General features: G+C 41.0%; 1 protein-coding gene and 2 long non-coding RNA genes across 4 annotated transcripts; 2 read left to right on the top strand and 1 right to left on the bottom strand.

The window, feature by feature from the left end:
• Positions 1-1,971: 1,971 nt before the first annotated feature.
• Positions 1,972-5,378, bottom strand: LOC109890973 (protein LSM14 homolog B). Of its 2 annotated transcripts, none has more exons than XM_020483186.2 (8): positions 5,068-5,378; positions 4,729-4,892; positions 4,470-4,605; positions 4,058-4,246; positions 3,524-3,601; positions 3,287-3,448; positions 2,928-3,060; positions 1,972-2,841 (listed from the first exon to the last, which is right to left on the bottom strand). In XM_020483186.2, exons 1-8 carry the CDS (start codon positions 5,186-5,188, stop codon positions 2,682-2,684), a joined length of 1,143 nt encoding a protein of 380 aa, XP_020338775.1. In that variant the 5' UTR covers positions 5,189-5,378; the 3' UTR covers positions 1,972-2,681. The 2 variants fall into 2 exon arrangements, with proteins under 2 accessions (XP_020338775.1, XP_020338776.1); XM_020483187.2 differs by having other exon boundaries at positions 1,972-2,838.
• Positions 5,373-10,234, top strand: LOC109890974 (uncharacterized). Its single transcript, XR_002255481.2, has 3 exons — positions 5,373-5,573; positions 8,040-8,129; positions 8,300-10,234. It is a non-coding gene; the product is annotated as an uncharacterized LOC109890974 (long non-coding RNA).
• Positions 10,235-10,991: 757 nt separating this feature from the next.
• Positions 10,992-13,398, top strand: LOC109890187 (uncharacterized). The gene is made up of 4 exons (XR_002255378.2): positions 10,992-11,063; positions 11,223-11,279; positions 11,396-11,509; positions 11,756-13,398. It is a non-coding gene; the product is annotated as an uncharacterized LOC109890187 (long non-coding RNA).
• Positions 13,399-22,524: the final 9,126 nt, after the last annotated feature.

The following is a 22,524-nucleotide window of genomic DNA, read 5'->3' as shown; positions in this document are numbered from 1 at the left end:
CATGTCGCAAGGATCTGTACACAATTCCTGAAAGCTGAACATGTCCCAGTTCTTCCATAACCTGCATACTCACCAGACATGTCACCCATTGAACATGGGATACTGGGATACTCTGGATTGACGTGTATGACAGTGAGTCCCGCCAATATCCAGCAACTACGCACAGCCATTGAAGAGGAGTGGGACAACATTCCACAGGACACAATCAACATCCTGATCAACTCTATGTGAAGGACATGTGTCGCACTGCACCAGGCAAATGGTTGTCACACCAGATACTGACTGGTTTTCTGATCCACGCCCCTACCTTTTTTTAAAGATTATCTGTGACCAACAGATGCATATCTGCATTCCCAGTCATGTGAAATCCATAGATCCTTATATGAACTCTCAGTAAAGTCTTTGAAATGTTGCATGTTGTGTTTATATTTTTGTTCAGTATAGTAAAGGAGAGAACAGCCTCAGGGCTTTGGATTGTTGAGACCACCGGAGGTGAGTTACACACAGCATGGTAGTGTCAAGCGATGCTGAGTCAGAAGACGGACCAAGGCCCACTTCTAAGAAATGCATTGAAGTAGAGGATACCAACAACTCACTAGTGTTTCAACTCACTATGGCTTACTGCCATTGACCATGATGCTAGGCATAAGTCATTTCCATATTGATTTTGTAAGAGTAGTTTGACCTATCCATTCACATTTGTTACACTTTTATGGTGCTGACAACTATGTCATTAATCAGTCACTGATTTTGCTTGACCTATGCTTCCACACTTCTGCTTTGAGCTGCTTGGAAAATGGGTAATGGACCCTTAATATGGTCAATCTGACATTTAATAATGCCCCTTAAGTTCGTGACAACTAAATCCTTGAGAACAGACAAAGAAACAAATCTGACAAAAGTTCAACTCAATGTCATCTGTGAAATGTCCCTCAATGTGTTGAGCAACAGTTCTTACATAAGGTTTCACTGGGAACCTGGTGGAGCCTGCTGTGTATGCAAACCAATACGTTCTCCTTGTACAACCCCTCACTGTTCTATCCAGCCCAACAGCCACCAGAGAAGGGACGAGCAACTGTCACCCGATGGGACCATATGCGTCATAGTCACCTCCATGTGTGGTACTGCTTTTAATTTATTGGAAAATACTTCATTTATATCAGACTCCTCTTTGTGCTGCTGGTGATTTGTCTCTTGTGGAGATGTAGATGTCAACATCTCCATCAACATCTCTGGAGCTGTCCTGCTTCACTCAGAGGAAACAGGAACTGAGGTTATATAATACTTAACCTATGAATGTACAAGCATTGTTTTGTATGGCTTGACAATATAGTAAGGCACAACTATAGTTAACTGTTGATAAGGTAATTTAATGCCAAGGTACACAATATGCTGCCAGTGCTGCCTAAAGTAAATGAGCAAACGTCACTGATTAGTTGGGATCACATTGGAGGAATGCAACAAATGGAATGAAGCTACAGTTATAATTGGACAAGAAACTAACCAACGTTTGGAGATGAATCACTATCCCTCAATTGTACAGGTTTTAGGCCAGTGCTTTAAGACCTAAGAGTTGTGATCTAAGGGAACAGTATTTGCCAGCTCTTCAATGGCAACTCAATATATACCGTATGGATTAATCTCTGGTCATTTTAAATGACACGTCACAATTACAGAGTACGCAGGCCTCATTTTAGCTTGGTCTTGATTTCATACCCATATGCTGTGTTTTCCACTATGAACCTTAGAGAACAAGTGCACAATTTAAAAAAATATGGCTGCCACCACCAGGTACAAGACCCTTGACCTGAGAGTTGGACAACCTGGGCCCCAGGTTCAACAAACTGGGTTATCTGCACACAAACCTATGTAAAGGGTTAACTCTACAACAGCAGTTGGAAATACATATCAAAGTATATAAATTTGAGATTACAATGTTGAGTTCACCAAGTTTGTTAATCAGGCCACAAGCAATTTCTCATGTAGTTTATTACTGGATTAGTAACTATACAGGTGTCCCACAGTTGCAATTACATTCAGTACAGAAAAAAAAAGAACGTTTTTCTTTTGTACAACTATAACCAATTTCCATACATTTACCATGTGGGGAAAAAAAAACCTCATCCTTTAAGGGCCATGTGTACATACTTGGCAAGTCCATAGACATGCCAACTAATTTTATTTACAAGAAATAATAGAAAATTAAAGTATATCGCTTTGGTCCAATCTAAGTAAACATTTCTTTAAGAACTTTGCCTGCAGTTTTTTTTTTTTAACAAGGCAAAATCATGAATGATGTTCTAATATGTACAGAAATTGCACTACCATGAATGAAAATGGATTCTGAACACAAACTATGTACACAATTGCAATTCCTGCTCAAATAGTGAAGTTCCGTACACAACTTTGACAAGGCACAAATGAGAAATGAAAAGAAATGGCAACTTAAAAATCTTAACCGTCATTTGGATTGAAGGGCTCCAGGGCCAAGAACAAGTTCTCAAGAGGAAGGGAAGGAATCATAGGACACTTCAGTATCAACTCTTACATAAATACCAGTAAAATATAAAACAAAAATACTGATGCCAAGTGATGGTAGTAGGAAAGCACCTAGGAAACTAAAACGCAAATAAAAGCTAACATTATTACAGTAAGTAAGCGGTAGGTAACTGCACACCTGTTCACACCCTTGCACTGTCTACTTTGGGCATGGGGCGCTGGTTGGCTCTCCCAGCTCCTCTCCCACGATTGTCCCCTCGGAATCCTCTGCCCCTCAGGAATCGGCCCGGAACGCCAAACGTCTCCACATTCAGCTTCCTCTCCTCTGCCCAGGTGGTCCTACTGAACGACACAGGGCGGGAGAGAATCAGACAGCCTGTTAATTCATTACTATTTAAAATTTTAATAAGTTATGTTTTTTTTTTTACCTAGACTTCATCTCAGATGAGACATTGTCAAAGAAGCACTTCGTTTTGTCATAGTAGAACTTCTCCCCAGGAGGATCCTCCACTGTACCCTCAGTGTTCTGGCCCTCACTAACCCCAGACTCCTCCTCTGGGTCTGAATGAGAACAACGAAGGGTCACATTCTTACAGGGATTAAAAGAGAAAGGCTACCAACTCCAAATCCTATAATAATTTTAGGTGTGGTTAAATTGACATATTTCTCTGCAGTTAAGCAACTTAGTGTTTAGATTGACAACCAATGTTATACATGCAGTATTTCACTGAGCATCAATTGGGATTCAAATTTGGAATCTTGAGAATTCAATTTGTAATGCAGGTACCTTTAATGGTCAACTTTTCCTGAAGCTCCTTCTCGAGTTCATCTTTGTGGAACTGAGCATTGGCAGATTCAAAATCAAAGTCAGACTCAAATTGTAAGGTTCTGGCTTTTGAGTTTCCTACAAGAAGCTGACCTCTCCCACGGTTCCTTGCCCTACGATTGCCTGTGAACATAGATACATTTAGACATTCAAATATAAAAGCAAATCGCTACAATAGACAATGACATTGCTAATTACCTTGTCTTCGTCTCTGTGGTCTGCAGTTCTCATCATTGCCTTGCCTTTGTTCCTGGGCTGTGCCACACAGTGCTTGACCTAAAAATGGACAAGGGATGAGGGGGGGGGTACCACAACGTCTAGTTTAAGATCATGACAGCATTGCCAATTAGTGCCATGCCGTCGCATTACTCATAAGACAAGTGCAAGTTAAATTTCTTGTGCTCCCTCAATTAATGAGAATGCAGAAAGCAGGATTAGAAACACTTCATGCATTAGTTGAATACCGTCGCAAATTAATTACCAACGATTAAAAACCTTTTAATCAAAATATTTTGCAATGAAACCTGCTTCTATAACAAATTCAGGTCCCACTGGTTATTTTCTGTTTCCTGCCATTTGGTTCATATAGTAAAGTTAATTGCTAAACGTTTTGCAAGAGATTAAATGTTTCGCAACGGAATACAACTAATGAATACAAAGGTGTTCCTGTTGAGTACTCCAACTATGTCCCACGCTGTACAAGAAGCCCTGATGCCGGTTGTCTGAGCTTACCACTGGAAGCAGCCCTTTGAGACAGAGGGCCATCTCTGCCAGAGTGCTGGGAAAGCCAACCAGACTCTCTGCCTTGCTGCTGGGGGGCTGACTGGACCCTTTTTTCAGCAGCATTCTCAGCTGGTACAGTCTGGACAGCCTGCTCTACCATCGGGCCTCTTCTTGCTGGAAGGCTGTGAAGTCCCGCTCCTAAGGAAGGCCACAGAATACATGGAGAAAGAGGTTAAGACATGGATATTTCCCAGAATTCTTGAGATAACACTACATGGAGACAAAGTTCAAGAAAAGGTGCTATATAACAGTTAATCATAAGGGCAACAGCAGTTTAGGGGCTTTTAAGACAATCTTGAAATACAGTACATCATGAATGTGGCTGTGTGTTTACAAGGGTCTCCAAGATCATTTCACTCACCTAGACCCAGGGAAGCAGCATACTGCTGGTTGATTAGAGAGCTGGCAGCCAGTTGGTTGTAGGAAGGCACCATACTCCGGTAGGGACTGTATGGGGCCTGGGATGGGTATGTGGACAGGGAGCTCCCAATGGACGACTACAAAAAGGAAAACAAAAACAAATGCCTAGGTCTTATGATGGCTGTGCGCTTCAAATACATGGAAGCCAATTCTGTGATGTTTTTTCTTGCAGAGTTAATGTACTAGCCCGCGTCTCCTACCTGTACAATGGCAGGGTCCTGAGGTAAACCATGGTGTGGTTTAAGCGGCTCACACACAGTTATGTCCTTGATGTCACTCCCTCTGAAAATTATGTATTCATAAATGTCATCTTTGGGTGGCACTGGTCTGTCTGTAGGCCGTCGTTCTGTCCCGAATGATTTAACTGTGGAGGGGGAAAAAAAAAAGAGAATGTACCTTTGGAAGCAGGATTGTTACCCAAGGCATGTAGGACCTGTAGGTCCAAACGCAGCGTGCCAGAGTAGTTCATTCCAAACGTGGAGCATCAAAATTCGGGGCTAAAACTAATGCTGAAACTCATCAATTGAGGGAAAGCTCACCCTTTGCCAAAGCCACCGTTGCGTTATCCGTGTCGATTGTATACAAAACGCCCTCATAACGAATCCCGGCCTTGGAGATTAGACTTATTTTACTTCCAATATAAGGTGTTCCCGTGCTCATTGTTGCTGTTACAGTAATATCTTATTTCGAATTCTCAAAACAAGCCATCGTTGTTTCCGCATTCCCCTAAGGCTGACACCAAACTCGAATTTATAATGTATCTGCAGGTGCACAATCTGTGAAAACAGGTGCGTTATATTACAAAACCAATTGGCGACAAGCCTCCATTAGCCACGCCTGCTGTTTGAGTGAAATTAAATGAGTATCGTATCACTGCAACAAGTCCCTTTTAATAGAGCAATGTTTTAGTTGGATTTAGGGAATAGCCGAAACGTTTTCTGACAACTCGAAACTGATTTCTCGATTGACCTACACATGTAGGCTATCCATATTGCATAGGCCTATCATTGAAGGGGCATCATGCGTCAAGTGTCCGATGCACTAGGTAATGTCAGATTTTTTTCAGTCGTTCATGCCAAAACCAAGCCAATCTGTTACATTTATTTTGTGTGCATTTTTCTAAAAATGTCTAAATAGTCTATTTGTGGGAAAAAATAATTTGTATGGGAAACTGGCTCTATTGTCATAGTATTTGTGCTTTTATTTGTTTCACTTGTATTAATATATGTTTTATTTGAGGCATACATTTAGCCCATTTTTCTCCATTGTCTGTAAGCGTTTTTTTTCGGCAGTAGGCCAATCTGAAAAAAAGGATAGGCTACAGGCCTATGCCATCAAATACAGAACATTCTGTAAATAGTTTATCATTTATTAATTCCATACATTTATTTCACACCGAACACAACTTGTTCCTATATGTTGACAGTCCCCGTGTGGTTTTGACAGCATTCTAAAATGTTGTTGGCAGAGAAGTTTTGGCCGCGGCGCCCTCAAATGCATTTCTAAAGTGTAGCTCCAAACTTCCTGAGCAAAAACAGCGGAAGCTGTTGAAGCACGAGACTCAGATCCGCAACAATGGGGAATTTGCATAAATGTATGGTCCGAATTCTGTCGCTAATCATAATTTCATAATCGAATATATATGGTAGCATAGAGCAAATCTAGAATATGAATGGAAACCAGTGGATTATTGAATGAAGCGCGCCAGTTAACTGAGTTTAATGGGGATATAAAGAAGGACATTATCGAACAAAATGACCATTTGTGATGTAGCTGGGACCTTTTGGCGTGCCAACAGAAGAAGATCTTCAAAGGTAAGGCATTTATTTTATCGCTATTTCTGACTTTTGTGGCGCACCTGCCTGATTGTAAAATGTTTTTCATGCTTTTGTGTGCGGGGCGCTGTCCTCAGATAATCGCATGGTGTGCTTTGCCGAAAAGCCTTTTTGAAATCTGACACAGCGGCTGGATGAACAAGAAGTTAAACTTTATTTTGATGTAAGACACTTGTATTTTCATGGAAGTTGAATATTACAATTTCTGTCATTTGAATTTTGCACTCTGCAATTTCACCGGTTGTTGTCAAATGTATCCTGTTAACGGGATTTGATTCATAAGAGGTATTAAGAAAATCTAAATATATTTGAGATAATTCAAATATCCACCCTTTGCCTTGATGACAGCTTTGCACACTTGGCATTCTCTCAACCAGCTTCACCTGTAATGCTTTTCCAACAGTCTTGAAGGAGTTCCCACATATGCTGAGGACTGGCTGCTTTTCCTTCACCCTGAGGTCCGACTCATCTCAAACCATTTCAATTTGGTTGCAGTCGGGGGATTGTGGCGGCCAGGTTATCTGATGCAGCACTCATCACTCTCCTTGGTAAAATAGCCCTTACACAGGCTGGAGGGGTGTTGGGTCATTGTCCTGTTGAAAAACAAATGATAGTCCCACTAAGACCAAACCAGATGAGATGGTGTATCGCTGCAGAATGCTGTAGTGTGCCTTGAATTCTAAATAAATCTGTGCCACCAGCAAAGCACCATAACACCACCTCCTCCATGCTTTACAGTGGGAATTACACATGCGCTGATCATCCGTTCACCCACACCGTGTCTCACAAAGACAGCGGTCGGGAACCAAAAATCTCAAATTTGGACTCCAGACTAATGGACAAATGACCATTGCTCGTGTTTCTTGGCCCAAGCAAGTCTCTTCTTCTTATTGGTGTCCTTTTAGTAGTGGTTTCTTTGCAGTCTACTCTGAACAGTTGAAGTTGATATGTCGGTTACTTGAACTCTGAAGCATTTATTTGGACTGCAATTTCTCTAATGAATGTATCCTCTGCAGCAGAGGTAACTCTGGGTCTTCCATTCCTGTGGCGGTCCTCATGAGAGCCAGTTTCATCATAGTGCTTTATGGTTTTAGCGACTGCACTTGAAGAAACTTTCAAAGTTTTTGTAATTCTTCGTATTGACTGACCATGTCTTAAAGTAATGATGGACTGTCATTTCTCTTTGCTTATTTGAGCTGTTCTTGCCATAATATGGACTTGATCTTTTACCAAATAGGGCTATATTCTGTATACCAACCCTACCTTGTCACAATACAACTGATTGGCAAAAACACATTAAGAAGGAAAGAAATTCCACAAATGAACTTTTAACAAGGCACACATGTTAATTGAAATGCATTCCAGGTTACTACCTCATGAAGCTGGTTGAGAGAATGCCAAGAGTGTGCAAAGCTGCCATCAAGGCAAAGGGTGGCTACTAAAAATTATCTGAAATGTAAAATATATATTTGGATTTTTTTAAACACTTTTGGTTACTACATGATTCCATATGTCTTATTTCATAGTTTTTATGTCTTCTTTATTATTCTACAATGTAGAAAATAGTAAAAATAAAGAAAAACCCTTGAATGAGTAGGTGTGTCCAAACTTTTGACTGATACTGTATATTTGGCTATTTCTTAGGAACTCTGATGGTGTTAATCTTATTCCAATAGGAGGGGAAAATTGAAGCCGAGGACTTCACCAGCAGGTTATGCAGAGAGCTAAACTTCTCACCTCAGCCTTACCTTGTGTCTTTCCTCAAGGTTAGGAATCCTTCTGCGCACCAATCAATAAACAAAACCAAGTCATGACCCAGTCTTCAGCACCACCACCAGTTTGCTCTCACCAAACTCTCCAACCATTCTAACCAATTACCATATTACTGCACTGTTTCTAATGTCTGCCTTTCTGTCTGTGTCTTTCTGCACTCCAGAGGACCCTCCCTGCTTTCCATACAGTGCTGGACAAATATATGAAAACCCTGTCACCTTTCTTAAATAATTCCGTACATTTCTTCTAAAATAAGTTTGCATTTCAAAAAAACGTCATCACACCTTATTGAATATTCAACGTTGCAGAACCAATTTTGTTTTTGTAAAATTAAGTTCACAATTTTAATTTAGAAAATGACATGGCATGGACAAAATTATTGGCACCCTGGAGCTAGTACTTGGTTGCACAGGCTTTGGCCAAGATGACTGCAGACTAAAGCTTCTTGTAGCCATCAATGAGCTTGCTGCACCTTTCTACTTGAGGTTTTACCCAATTTTCAGCAGATAACTGCTCCTACTAACTGCTGTTTTCAGCTCTTGCCATAGGTTTTGAATGGGATTCAGGTCTGGACTCTTCGCTGGTCACACCAGAACAGTCCAGCATCTCTTCTTGAACTATTTATGGGTGCTTTTTGATGTGTGTTTGGAGTTGTCCTTCTGTAAGACCCACAACCTTCAATGGAGACTCAGTTTTTGGATACTGAGTTGAACATTGGACTCCAAAACACCAGATAATCTGCTGATTTCATGTCTTGTGCACTTTCAAGTACCAGAGGCATCAAAGTAACCCTGCAGCATTATCAAACCTCTGCATCTTTTATTGTAGGGAGGGTGTTATTTTCAATGAATTATTCATTTGGTTGAAAGTAAACGCAGCACTGATCTGTATTGCCAAAGATATGCATTTTGTTTCATTGGTCTACAGAACATTTCCCCCATGATTTAGGTTTGTTTAAGTTAAATCAGTCTCTTGTGTTTCCTTCAGCAGTGGGGTCTTCCTATGTTTGCCAATGACCAAATGAAGCATTCAAAGAAAATAACACCCTCCCTACAGTCAAATATGGGAGAGGTTCGATAATGTTGTGGGGTTGCTTTGCTGCCTCTGGTACTGGGGGGCCTTAAATGTGTGCCAGACATCATGCATTCAGCAGATTATCAAGATATTTTGGAATGCAATGTTCAACTCGGTGTCCAAAAACGGTGTCTCTGTTGAAGGTTATGGATCTTCCAGCAGGACAACCCCAAACATACATCAAAAGCAACCTGGAATGGTTTAAGAAGAAACGCCAGCAATGAGTCCAGATCTCAACCACATCCATAATTTATGGCTAGAGCTGAAAACAGCAGTTGATGGAGGGTATGACACCTACCGCCATACCCCGTTTAAAGACACTTAAATCTCTGAATGGCACACATACACAATCCATGTCTCAGTTGTCCCAAGGCTTAAAAATCCTTCTTTAACCTGTCTACCCCCCTTCATCTACGCTGATTGAAGTTCTTCTCCACTTATTTGAAGTGGATTTAACAAGTGACATAAATAAAGGATCATAGCCATATAAAATATCTAGTTTGTAAAATAGTTGCTGTTGAGCTCAAAATTGAGAGCTGAGAAATCAAAAGTATATCTACAGAATGCTGATAATCTCCTCTCTCCAACTGTGACGATGGGATAGCAGTGTTCTCCCTGCAATTGGGTTTTAAAATGTTATACAATCAGAACACTTTTTCTCACGGAGCATTGGCTCATCACTGCCTCGTCTCTGCTGTATTCACTTCTTGCCCACATCCTCTTGAAACATAATAGCAGCTAGCAAGATGGCGATCATGGAGTTTCTTTTTCATAGATGAATTTCTAAAGTGGCTAGTTTGCATCATCAATCTTTTTTTTTTATCCATTGAGTGGTTGGTAAGGGGGCCGGAACATAACAAATCATTTGTAGACTGCAAAATGACAGCAAGAAGCCCAAACATATGTAATATTTGACTAAAACAAAAATGTTAAACTTTACATTTTGTATACGATCACATGTATCTCTGTTATGTGTGGGAATACTTTGGAACAGATTACCAAAATTAAAATCACTTGGAGCCGATTTGCTGGTGTTTTTACAGTCCCTCAAACACACACACACACAAAATAAATCAAATCACCTTTGGCCCATGGGCCACCAGTTGGGGAACCTGCCCTAATCAAATCCTCTAAGTTCTACAGCTGTTCTATTGAGAGCATCTTGACTGGCTGCATCCTTGCTTGGTATGACAATAGCACCGCCCTCGATCGCATGCTACTACAGAGGGGTACTGCGGACAGCTCAGTACATCACTGGGGCCGAGTTCCCTGCCATCCAGGATCTCTACATCAGGCGGTGTGAAAGGAAGGCCCAGAAAATAATGAAAGACTCCAGCCACCCAAGCCATAGACTGTTCTCTCTGCTTCCACATGGTAAGCGGTACTGGTGCATCATCTGACTCCAACAGACTCCTGAACAGCTTCTATCCCCAAGCCACAAGACTACTAAATAGCTAACAAAATGGCTGCATGGAATATCTGAGTTGACCCTTGTATTTTATTTGTATTTTTGTCTCTATGCATACTCACATGGCCCTACATACAATAATGACAAAGCTAAAACAGCTTCTTTAAAAAATAAATAAACAGATACCTTATTTCCGTAAGTATTCAGACCCTTTATTATGTGACTCGAAATTGAGCTCAGGTGCATCCTGTTTCCATTGATCATCCTTGATCTTTCTACAATTTGATTAGAGTCCACCTGTGGTAAATTCAATTGATTGGACATGAAAGGCACACACCTGTCTATATAAGTTCCCACAGTTGACAGTGAATGTCAGAGCAAAAAAACGAGTTATGAGGTAGAAGGCATTGTCCGGAGAGTGAGATTCTGATGAAAGGCAGCAAATGTACTAGAACTGTATCAGAAGCACAGACCAATTCCACTATCACTCCCTTTTTATATTTGACTTTCAGGGCCACTAGTGGGGAGAAGTGAAAATTAATTACTTTATTCTGGAGACCCACTTGATCCAATCTGATCTCTTTTCTGTTGGGTGTCCTTTCAGTCTCGATCTCGTCAGGAAGACCCTGAGCAGCTGCGGTTGAAACAGAAAGCCAAAGAGGTTAGAGATAAGAGAATTTGGCATAACAAAATACTGTGTGTCTGTGGAGTGTCCATAGTAGGTGTGTGTGTGTGTGTGTGTGTGTGTGTGTGTATCTCACACACGTGTTTCTCCAGATGCAGGAGCTGTTTCAGTTGAGATCGAAGGAAGCTAACCTGATGGCACTGGCAATTGTCGGCCCCAGGAAGATGAGGAAAATGGAGGCTGCAGCTGCTGGAGCTGAGAACATGGTATCCTCCTCCTCTCACAGTGTGATGTTTCTTTCTGTATTTAATTCACATTATTAGCTGTCTTTCATTCTCGCTCGCTCACTTACTTGCTGCCTTACACAATCTCTTCTTTGTCTTGCTTTGTTTTTATTTCATTTTCGCCCTCAAACTCCCTCTCACCTCTCTGCCCCTTTGTCTCTTTCCCCCCTCAAACTACCTCTATTGTTCTGACTGTCGCCCTGGGTCATGTCCCTCTGCGTCTGGTAGTGCTAGTTCTGGAGCGTCCAGACAATTTACCCGCCAGAGCATCACTCGTGTCGACCCCAGGGACATGCTCTTCTGTCTGGAGAATGAGAGCGAGCCCAGTCACTCCCACTTCATCGACAGAAGCTTCCTTAAAAAGACACCCCATAGAGACAGACCGGAGAGCTGTCACTCTCACATCCACTATAGCAACTTCCTCAAATAGAGAGCCCAGACAAAAAGGTATCTACCCTAGAATTGGATAAGAGGGATGGGACAGTGATAAATGGATATCATGTTTCTCCAGGTCACAGTGAATGGATCTGACCAAAGTGAATGGAACGTTTGTCTCCACTGTATACTCTGGTTGTCCTTTTGTTCTCCATCTAGTTCTACGCCTGACTGCTCCCTCTACACTCCACGTTCCCCCAGAGCATTCCTGGGACTCTCACATGTTCTAGGTTTTTATAAATGTTTTACTTACTTTTTTTATTTTTTAGAATTCCATTGTAATTAAAGTGTAAAGAAGTAAATACATGCATTATATTATTATACATTTTACTTAGAAGGCCATTTTGTAGTTGCAAATGACTGTTGTACACATTCCAAGTAATTTTACAAGTCTGTTTATATGTAACCATGTTTTAAAGAATGAATCAGCTGTGTTTCTAATGGTTAAGGCAGAGCAAAATTCAGTTGGTGGTTCAGTAACCAAAAAAGGTTCGGAACCACTTGTCTACTGAGTTTCCTTCCTGACAAAATAAGACGTATTTGCATCTGATCTTAAACAGCACCGCAGGTACTCTAGTGACTCCTGCTGAAATCTGACGCAGTAGATTTTTGTCTCTTCAGTTTTATGTTTGAGCTTATCTTGAATGGATTTAACACCTGATTTACTTAACAAAAGGCACATCTCAATAGGTGGTCCAGGTATCCTCATGACATGCGTCAAGTAAGGGGGGGTGGCCTCTTTTTGTTTTCTATTGCTCCTCAAATAAGGACAGAGGCCGATGACATCAGTCACCATCAGAGCAACTCCTTTTAAGTGTGCAGTCGTGTCTAAACAACACTATTTTACTTAACTTTTTTTTTTTTAAATTACCGTTTAACGTGTGTACTTTTACTGCATTTATACTAATGGGATATCGCTGTTCAACAGGAAAAGTTACATCACAAGAGGACGTCTTTAAGGACTGCATGTATTCTATTACCCTTTTCTCAAATAACTTATTCGTGGGGATAATGTTCTATTCTAAACCTCAAAACATGCAAACGTTGTACCTTTTTCTAGTGAGATTCTGATATTTAATATTAGTGTGAACGAGGATGTTATGCTTTTTAAAGCTTTCCTATCTGCTCAATAATCGGTGCTTCTGTTCTGATGCCTCATTGGACAGCCCTAGGTAGAGCTCTGCATTTTTTTTCCAGATCACTTTGATTTTAGATGCAGATTGTTCAATACCTTTTTATATTTGTCTCTTCCAAAGAAATAAAAGTAAGAGGGGGGGGGGGGGGGATTGGAAGCATAGCATGTCTCCCTTAGTTTGAGTACATTTTGCACAGACACTTGTTCATATGTAAATATTTTATCTAAAGTGTTTAACTGCAATGGTTTTGTTTAGAATTGGAAGAGAATAAACCCCTTCAATAAAAGTGGACAAAATATGTATTCCTTGCCATATCTTCTACATGTACTTGGGAGTATGTCTAGATGGTGCACTGTCCTTCTCTCAGCACATACCAAAGCTGCAGGCTAAAGTTAAATCTAGATTTGGTTTCCTCTATCGTAATCCCTCTTTCACCCCAGCTGCCAAACTAACCCTGATTCAGATGACTATCCTACCCATGCTAGATTACAAAGACATAATTTATAGATCGGCATGTAAGGGTGCTCTCGAGCGGCTAGATGTTCTTTACTATTCGGCCTTCAGGTTTGCCACCAATGCTCCTTATAGGACACATCACTGCACTCTATACTCCTCTGTAAACTGGTCGTCTCTGTATACCCGTCGCAAGACACACTGGTTTATGCTTATTTATAAAACCATCTTAGGCCTCACTCCCCCTATCTGAGATATCTACTGCAGCCTCATCCTCCACATACAACACCCGTTCTGCCAGTCACATTCTGCTAAAGGTCCCCAAAGCACACACATCCCTGGGTCGCTCGTCTTTTCGGTTCGCTGCAGCTAGCGACTGGAACGAGCTGCAACAAACACTCAAACTGGACAGTTTTATCTCAATCTCTTCATTGAAAGACTCAATCATGGACACTCTTACTGACAGTTGTGGCTGCTTTGTGTGATGTATTGTTGTCTCAACCTTCTTGACCTTTGTGCTGTTGTCTGTGCCTAATCATGTTTGTACCATGTTTTGTGCTGCTACCATGTTGTGTTGCTAACATGCTGTGTTGTCATTTGTTGCTGCCTTGCTATGTTGTCTTAGGTCTCGCTTTGTGTTGTGTTGTGTTGTCTCTCTTGTTGTGATGTGTTTTGTCCTATATTTATATAGTATTTTTTATTTAAAAGATTATCTCAGGCCCCAGTCCCCACGAGGTCTTTTGGTAGGCCGTCATTGTAAATAAGAATTAGTTCTTAACTGACTTGCCTCGTTAAATAAAGTTTAAATAAATAAAATAAAAATATCCATTCATGCACTAGAGGGCAATGCTACATCACTGATCAGCAGCAACCTGGCAAATGATTGGTTCTGATTAATTTGATTCAATGCAAATTCAACCATAGAAATACAATTGACATAATAAGCAGTGTTGGGTAGGTGTGAACTACATGTAGTTCAACCATGAATTAAACTACGGTTTGCAGTAGCTTGGTGGTAGTTGAATTAAATTATTGGTTGTGTTTTCAGTAGTTTAATACATTTTTTGCCATGTAGCGGTGCAGCTAACTACTGGAACTACACACTGGAACTACGGGCGAAGTAGGCATCAGACCTGCCTAATTCTCAATTTGAACAACGTTTTGTGTTTAATAGGCAAAATGACACATTCTGTGAACCCAAAGTGATCCTGTTTTTGCATGGACATTGCCATTGAAGTAATCATAATCATTTATTCAACTTTTTATAGTGCTATTCATTACATAAAGAATCTAAAAGCACTTTAGCAACACAAAAAGACAAGCATTTTAGAAATCAAAAACATGAGATGGAAGGTCATAAGAAGGTTATAAGAAAGTTGGAATGTTCATGGCTTGAGTGATCATTGGAGGGAGGTGGTCAAAGGGGGAAAGCAAGCCAATACGGTCTCTGGAGCAAGTCTCGGGGCAGGCAGGCAGCATGGTGTCATCAAGGACCAAGGTGGCTCGCTGTCTGTGTGGCTTCTCCATACTGTAGTAGGACTTGGATGAAGTTGGAACTCATGCACCACAGTTTGTGGACTCCACAGTAGGTAAACCTAGCTAGTCCTTCACTACTACCAAAATTAAGCATCGACTTGGGTGAAGCTACAGCAGTCACGTGGCACCAGAAAGCACACCACATTTCAATAATAATTTAAGAGTAGCCTTGTAACTCAGTCCTCCTTACAATCCTCATCATTGCACACCTCAGCCATATTTATTTTGGGCTTCTCTCCATCCTCAACCTCTGGACACATGACTGGCATTTGAATCGAAACAATTGCCAGCAAGCCAGCTGACATTAGATAGCGAGCCAAACGAACAAATTACGTGCCAGCTTTAGTCTTTAAACTCCATGCTGGACTCTGATGACATTAACTGTTCATCCTAAAAAGAAAAATGCCATAAAAATGTATTAACTATACAAATATTTACAAAATGTACAGTAGCTCCCTGCCTATGTACATATAATACCTATGTACAATGCATTTGGAAAGTATTCAGACCCCTTCCCCTTTTTCCACATTTTGTGACGTTAAAGCCTTATTCTAAAATGCATTAAATAAAAACATTTCCTCATCAATCTACACCCAATACCCCATAATGACAAAGCAAAGACAGTTTTTTGGGGGGGGAAATGCCTTATTTGCATAAGTACTCAGACCCTCAGGTGCATCCTGTTTCCATTGATCATCCTTAAGATGTTTCTACAACTTGATTGGAGTCCACCTGTGGTATATTCAATTGATTGCACATAATTTGGAAAGGCACACGCCTGTGTATATAAGGTCCCACAGTTGAGTAGGATTGTTGTCAGAGCAGGATTGTGTCGAGGCACAGATCTAGGGAAGTGTACCAAAAAATGTCTGCAGTATTGTAGGTCCCCAAGAACACAGTGGCTTCCATCATTCTTAAATGGAAGAAGTTTGGAACCACCAAGACACTTCCTAGAGCTGGCCGCCTGGACAAACTGAGCAATCGGGGGAGAAGGGCATTGGTCAGGGAGGTGACCAAGAACCCCATTGTCACTCTGACAGAGCTCCAGAGTTCCTCTGGAAATGGGAGAACCTTCCCGAAGGACAACCATCTCTGCAGCACTCTACTAATCAGGCCTTTATGGTAGAGTGGCCAGGCGGAAACCACTCCTCAGTAAAAGGCACATGACAGGCCAGTTGGAGTTTGCCAAAAGGAACCTAAAGGACTCACACCATGAGAAACAAAATGATCTGGTCTGATGAAACCAAGATTGAACTCTTTGACCTGAATGCCAAGTGTCACGTCTGGAGGAAACCTGGCACCATCCCAACGGTGAAGCCTGGTGGTGGCAGCATCATGCTGTGGGGATGTTTTTCAGCGTCAGGGACTGGGAGACTAGTCAGGATCCAGAGAAAGATTAACAGAGCAAAGTACAGAGAGATCCTTGATGAAAACCTGCTCCAGAGCGCTCAGGACCTCGGACTGGGGCAAAAGTTTTACCTTCCAACAGGACAAGGGGCAAAAGTTTTGGGCAGAACTTTTACAGGACAACAACCCTAAGCACACAGCCAAGACAACGCAGGAGTGGCTTTGGGGCAAGTCTCTGAATGTCCTTGAGTGGCCCAGCCAGAGCCCAGATTTGAACCCGATCAAACATCTCTGGAGAGACCTGAAAATAGCTTTGCAGTGACGCTCCCCACACAATCTGACAGAGCTTGAAATGATCTGCAGAGAAGAATAAGAGAACCTCCGCAATTACAGGTGTGCCAAGCTTGTAGCTTCATATCCAAGAAGACTCAAATATGTAATCGCTCCCAAAGGTGCTACAACAAAGTACTGATGAAAGGGTCTGAATATTTATGTAATTGTTGCATTTCATTTATTTATTATTTTGCAAAGAAATCTATAATCCCATTTTTGCGTGTAGATTGAATAAGGGGGAAACAACTATTTATTCCATTTTAGAATAAGGGTGTAACGTAACAAAATGTGGAAAAAAATCAAAGGGTCTGAATACTTCTGAATGTACATGCAAGACTTATATAGTGCCTTTATAAATGATTGACAACCGTAGTAGATCTACTGATCTGGAACATAAATATTCAACTGGGTGGGGATACCTATGATATGGAAGAAAATGGACTACTTTAAAATGTAGACACTATAATGGCATATGATGGCACAGATACGAAGATGAGTCCTCTATGTCCTTTTCGTATCTGTATCTGCCCCTCATTGGCTAGAATGGTCCCACCTGATCTCGCCTCCACCTGCCTGCCATCGTTGACCACACGTATTTCCATTGTTAGAGCGGTCACTTGACTATCTTATCAAAATAATAGACAATCTTTGGGCAAATGGTGCTTGTTTAAAGCTGTAATATTCAGAAATCTCTCTGTAATTTCCTGCTTTCTAAAATTCTAATAGTTTGCATTATTTCAGTTTATGTTACAAAACAAGCATAGTGAAGAGAATCATTGTATGATCTAAACCACTGTTGAAATGTATTTCCAATAACCAAAAATATTTTGTCAGCTTTTTGAAGCTGGTCTACAAAACCAAAACTTAAGAACAGGAAGCATAGAAATAACACACATAGAACAGATCTAACGCTTCTTTGACTTGCTTTCAATGCCAAAAAGTTAGACACAGCAGCTTTAAATGTCCAATGAAGCTGTTATATCTCAATATCAAATCATTTCTGGGTAACAATTATTTGCCTGAGTTCAATTAAAATGGTAAATCTATATATTTTTTAAAAGGTTATTGATCAGTGGACGACGCTCTTCTTTTAGTATTTCAGTATTTTATTAGGATCCCCATTAGATGTTGCGAAGGTAGCCGCTACTCTTCCTGGGGTCTTTTGAGCCTAAAATGAAGAAAACCGAGATCCTCCGCAGCTTAGATTGCTTAGCGTATTGTAATATAGATTTGGTTATTGCAGGTCTTGGATAACCAATGCTATAGTAGAGCTGTCAATGGCAGTATGCTGTACTGAATTAACATAGTAGCACATTTTTATAAAACATCATAACAGACATTTAGGTAGTCCTAATTGTCTGATTGAACCAATAGAATTGAGATATTCTCTCGTTCCCCTGATCCATTTCCAGTTGGTGGTGTGGTGGTTCATTTCTTTACTATCAAATGAGGAGAGACAAACTTATCACACAAGTCAGAGTTATACTTAAACTAAATCATTAATAGTGAGAGCTTTGCAATAGTAATGGCTGGTCAACGAATCACCGTTTCTGATGATCCGTTGAGAGCGGCGAGACAAAAGTACAAAGGTCTTTTATAGCCAAGATACACCCCTTTCAACCTACATGACGAACAACAGATATATTGAATGGGTCACAAGGTTAAGATTTGTATGAAAGATACCTATAATACATAGCAGACAGTATCTGCTGTGTTAACAGTTTTCATTGTGTAGAGACCAGTGTCTGGCCCCGTATAGAACAGAAACATTAACTCATGCTCTGGAATGCTCTTTAGGTTTTATCACCCAAAAGACATCATAAATCTCCTGTCAGTGTTATCTCCCAGAGGCCCATCCTTAGTAGAACACACACACACACACAATAGTTTTGAATACTCTATTCTGTTAAATAAAACAACCATTTGATGCAATAACAGTATTATAACATAATCTTGCAAGTTTGCCACCATAATGGACATGCACACGGTGGCGCTGTCTACCAGCAAATGTACACCCAACATCTGTCATCATCATCAACATCTGTCCCCTAGCTCTATTCTCAACAGAACAGACAGACAGACATCTCCACGTGAACAAACAGCAGCAGCACACTAAACACATTGGGTGCATCATCATCAGCTAGGCCACTGTGTCCGTCTGCTAACCGTCTGTCCTCTGTTCTATGTCGGGCCGGCTCGGTTCAGTCGTCCACTATTATCATCAAAAGACAGGGAATGGGCTGCACAGTGTGCCGGACGTATTGGAAACAGATGCTACATCAGATGCTAACTGTGGGACAATAGCACCATTCTGCATGCCTGTTGGGACATAGGCCTGATGTTACACTGATTGTGACCAGCTTCAACATGCAGAACAATTCATATAATGGAGAGTTGCTGCTTTCAATACTAATCTATTCTATTTCCATTTCCACTCTGTTCAGTGGTCATGCTGTTGATCTCCACAAAGATGGCAGTAGACCTGGTGCTATTGACGGGTACATGTTTTCAGCTAACCTCAGCAGAGCAAGATCTTCTCAATATGGACTTCATTATGAAATGTAGGCCTACATGGCGCTCTGATTTGATGAATCCCTTGTCCTCTCAACTCAAACAGTGCAGTTTTACTCAGTTCAATCTCCAATCTAAAACAGCCCGAGGGCGGGGTTAGTGCTCACTGTGTGTCACTCAAAAGCATAATATCATGGAGGCCCTTGCTGTGCATTTTGCTCGATTTTCATTGAATAGTGATGTTTACAGTATCCATAACTGCCACGTGGGCACAATGAGAATGTGGACGAGATCAGGACAAAGGTCGCATGTTAGCTCCAGGTATAGACGAGGCTAGCGTTAGTTGCTTCCTTCGTGCCAGACAGACAGGGCATCTGAATACAGCTCTGGTGTGTCAGGCTCACCTGCCCTTTGTGCTTCGGCCCAATCCAATATTTTCCCTGGTAATTCCTCCTCTACTGCACGACATGGCTGCTCTTTCAAGAGTTAAGTCCACATAAGCTCCCACTTGAGTGTTGAAGCAGAACGATGACTGTGGTTGCCTAGCGACATCTCAGCGAGTGCACCTAGAGGTGGTGGGTAAACACTTTGAGCCTTCCAGGGGGAGAAGTGACATCACGCTGTCTCCTGTGACAGGTGTCATATAACATGTTTGTTTCCATCTCTTACTTGTTACATTTTAATTGATGTCATACTGCTGTTCTCCAGCATGGAAATTCAGACCTGAGTTTTTGAACTTTATTCCCTTTTTATGCACTCTATGCACTCTCTCTACCCGTATTCTGACCTTGAATTTAAGCATGGTGAAACTGCCAGTGCCAGCAAGTTATGCCTCTGAGGTGGAGATCAAAGAAATGAAGGTGTGGCAGAGGGTGTGTCTATTCTAACCTTGATTTATTTACCTAATAATTCCACCACCTTTACGCCAGAGAAACCTCTTGGTTCCAAGTGGAAAAAGCATCTACATCATTTTTTTCTCTCCAATAGAAATAACAGCATTCTCCATGACCTGTCGTTTGTAAATGGATAAGAGCTATTGATAAGAGCTAGATAAATGAGTAATCTGTTTGGAAAAGGGGGTTGTAATTTATTTTTCCTTCTGATCCTTGGTGACGAATGTGAAACTGGTCATATGGAAGTCAACAGAAAATCATATCGACATGTATTGCGGCCCATTTTCAACAGCGAAGTAGGCTATAAATAGCTGTGCCTTTATTTAGAATTTTTATTGTATGCCCTCATCATTTGCAGGGGTTAAATTTGGAGACCCAAAATGTAGGCATCTTCTGTAGGACGTTTTAATTATATGGCCATGGTTTTCTCAGTTTTATTTTACAATTTGTATCATGTTAAATATTAGCCATCGGGAGCCACGGTCAGTAATACCCACATATATTCATAACTGTCAATTAAGTGTTAGTTTCCTTAATTTTTTACCTTTCATTCCTCTGTCACGCACATGTAGTTGCTCCTGAGGGTTGCTAGCATTAGTGGATCATATAAGGCTAATGTTAATTTGGGACATGTAGCCTATTTGAATCATTATGGAATTCAGACCACACGTAGCCAGTTTCATGACGACTGGACCGTTGGCATACAGTTCCATGATTAGTAGATTTAGGGAACATTTGTAGGACTATTTTACACATACTTCACCTTCCAATGTTTCATGGACTGAACTTGTATATTGTATATATACCACTGTATTTTTGATTAGTCAATATATTCAGTGCTTAAAGGCCCTTCAACCCTGTTTTTTATGATTCATACTTTCCTAACCCTAAAATCTACCAGTTGGTGCTGAAACAGAGATGAATATGCATATACTTAGATGGCTTTTTCTTATTGAGCCCTATATTCTGAACCCGTTTTCTCTATGTATTCTAGTATACCGACAAAATTCGAATGAAAGGTACATCGTATTTAAAGGGATGGCTTAAGATACATGTACTGAAAACCCCAGTGAATGAAAACCACATGAGAAAATCAGTTGGCTATCAAGTGGGAGGGTTTTCAGCGGTTTACTTACTTTTATTCAGTGCGCAGTTGAAGTCGGAAGTTTACAGCCAAATACATTTAAACTCAGTTTTTCACAATTCCTGACATTTAATCCTAGTAAAAAGTCCCGGTTTTAGGGGAGTTAGGATCACCACTTTATTTTAAGAATGTGAAATGTCAGAATAATAGTGGAGAGAATGATTCAATTCAGCTTTTATTTCTGTCATCACAAACCCAGGGGGTCAGAAGTTTACATACACTCAATTGGTATTTGGTAGCATTGCCTTTAAATTGTTGGGTCAAACGTTTCCTTCCACAAGCTTCCCACAATAAGTTGGGTGAATTTTGGCCCATTCTTCCTGACAGAGCTTGTGTAACTGAGTCAGGTTTGTAGGCCTCCTTGCTCGCACACTTTTTCAGTTCTGCCTACAAATTTTCTATGGGATTGAGGTCAGGGCTTTGTGATGGCCACTCCAATACCTTGACTTTGTTGTCCCTAAGCCATTTTGCCACAACTTTGGAAGTATGCTTGGGGTCATTGTCCATTTGGAAGACCCATTTGCGACCAAGCTTTAACTTCCTGACTGATGTCTTGAGATGTTGCTTCAATATATCCACATAATTTTCCTGCCTCATGATGCCATCTATTTTGTGAAGTGCACCTGTCCCTCCTGCAGCAAAGCACCCCCACAACATGATGCTGCCACCCCTGTGCTTCACTGTTGGGATGGTGTTCTTCGGCTTGCAAGCTTCCCCCTTTTTCCTCCAAACATAATGATGGTCATTATGGCCAAACAGTTCTATTTTTGTTTCATCAGACCAGAGGACATTTCTCCAAAAAGTACGATCTTTGTCCCCATGTGCAGTTGCAAACCGTAGTCTGGGTTTTTATGACTGTTTTGGAGCAGTGGCTTCTTCCTTGCTGTGCGGCCTTTCAGGTTATGTCGGTATATGACTCGTTTTACTGTGGATATAGATACTTTTGTACCCTTTTCCTCCAGCATCTTCACAAGGTCCTTTGCTGTTGTTCTGGGATTGATTTGCACTTTTCGCACCAAAGTACATTCATCTCTAGGAGACAGAACGCATCTCCTTCCTGAGCGGTATGGCGGCTGCGTGGTCCCATGGTGTTTATACTTGCATACTATTGTTTGTACAGATGAACGTGGTACCTTCAGGCATTTGGAAATTGCTCCCAAGGATGAACCAGACTTGTGGAGGTCTACAATGTTTTCCTGAGGACTTGGC

Source organism: Oncorhynchus kisutch, linkage group LG5 (assembly GCF_002021735.2).
Source record: "Oncorhynchus kisutch isolate 150728-3 linkage group LG5, Okis_V2, whole genome shotgun sequence".
NCBI classification, from domain to species: Eukaryota; Metazoa; Chordata; class Actinopteri; order Salmoniformes; family Salmonidae; genus Oncorhynchus; species Oncorhynchus kisutch.
This window is presented reverse-complemented; position numbering and strand designations above follow the sequence as displayed.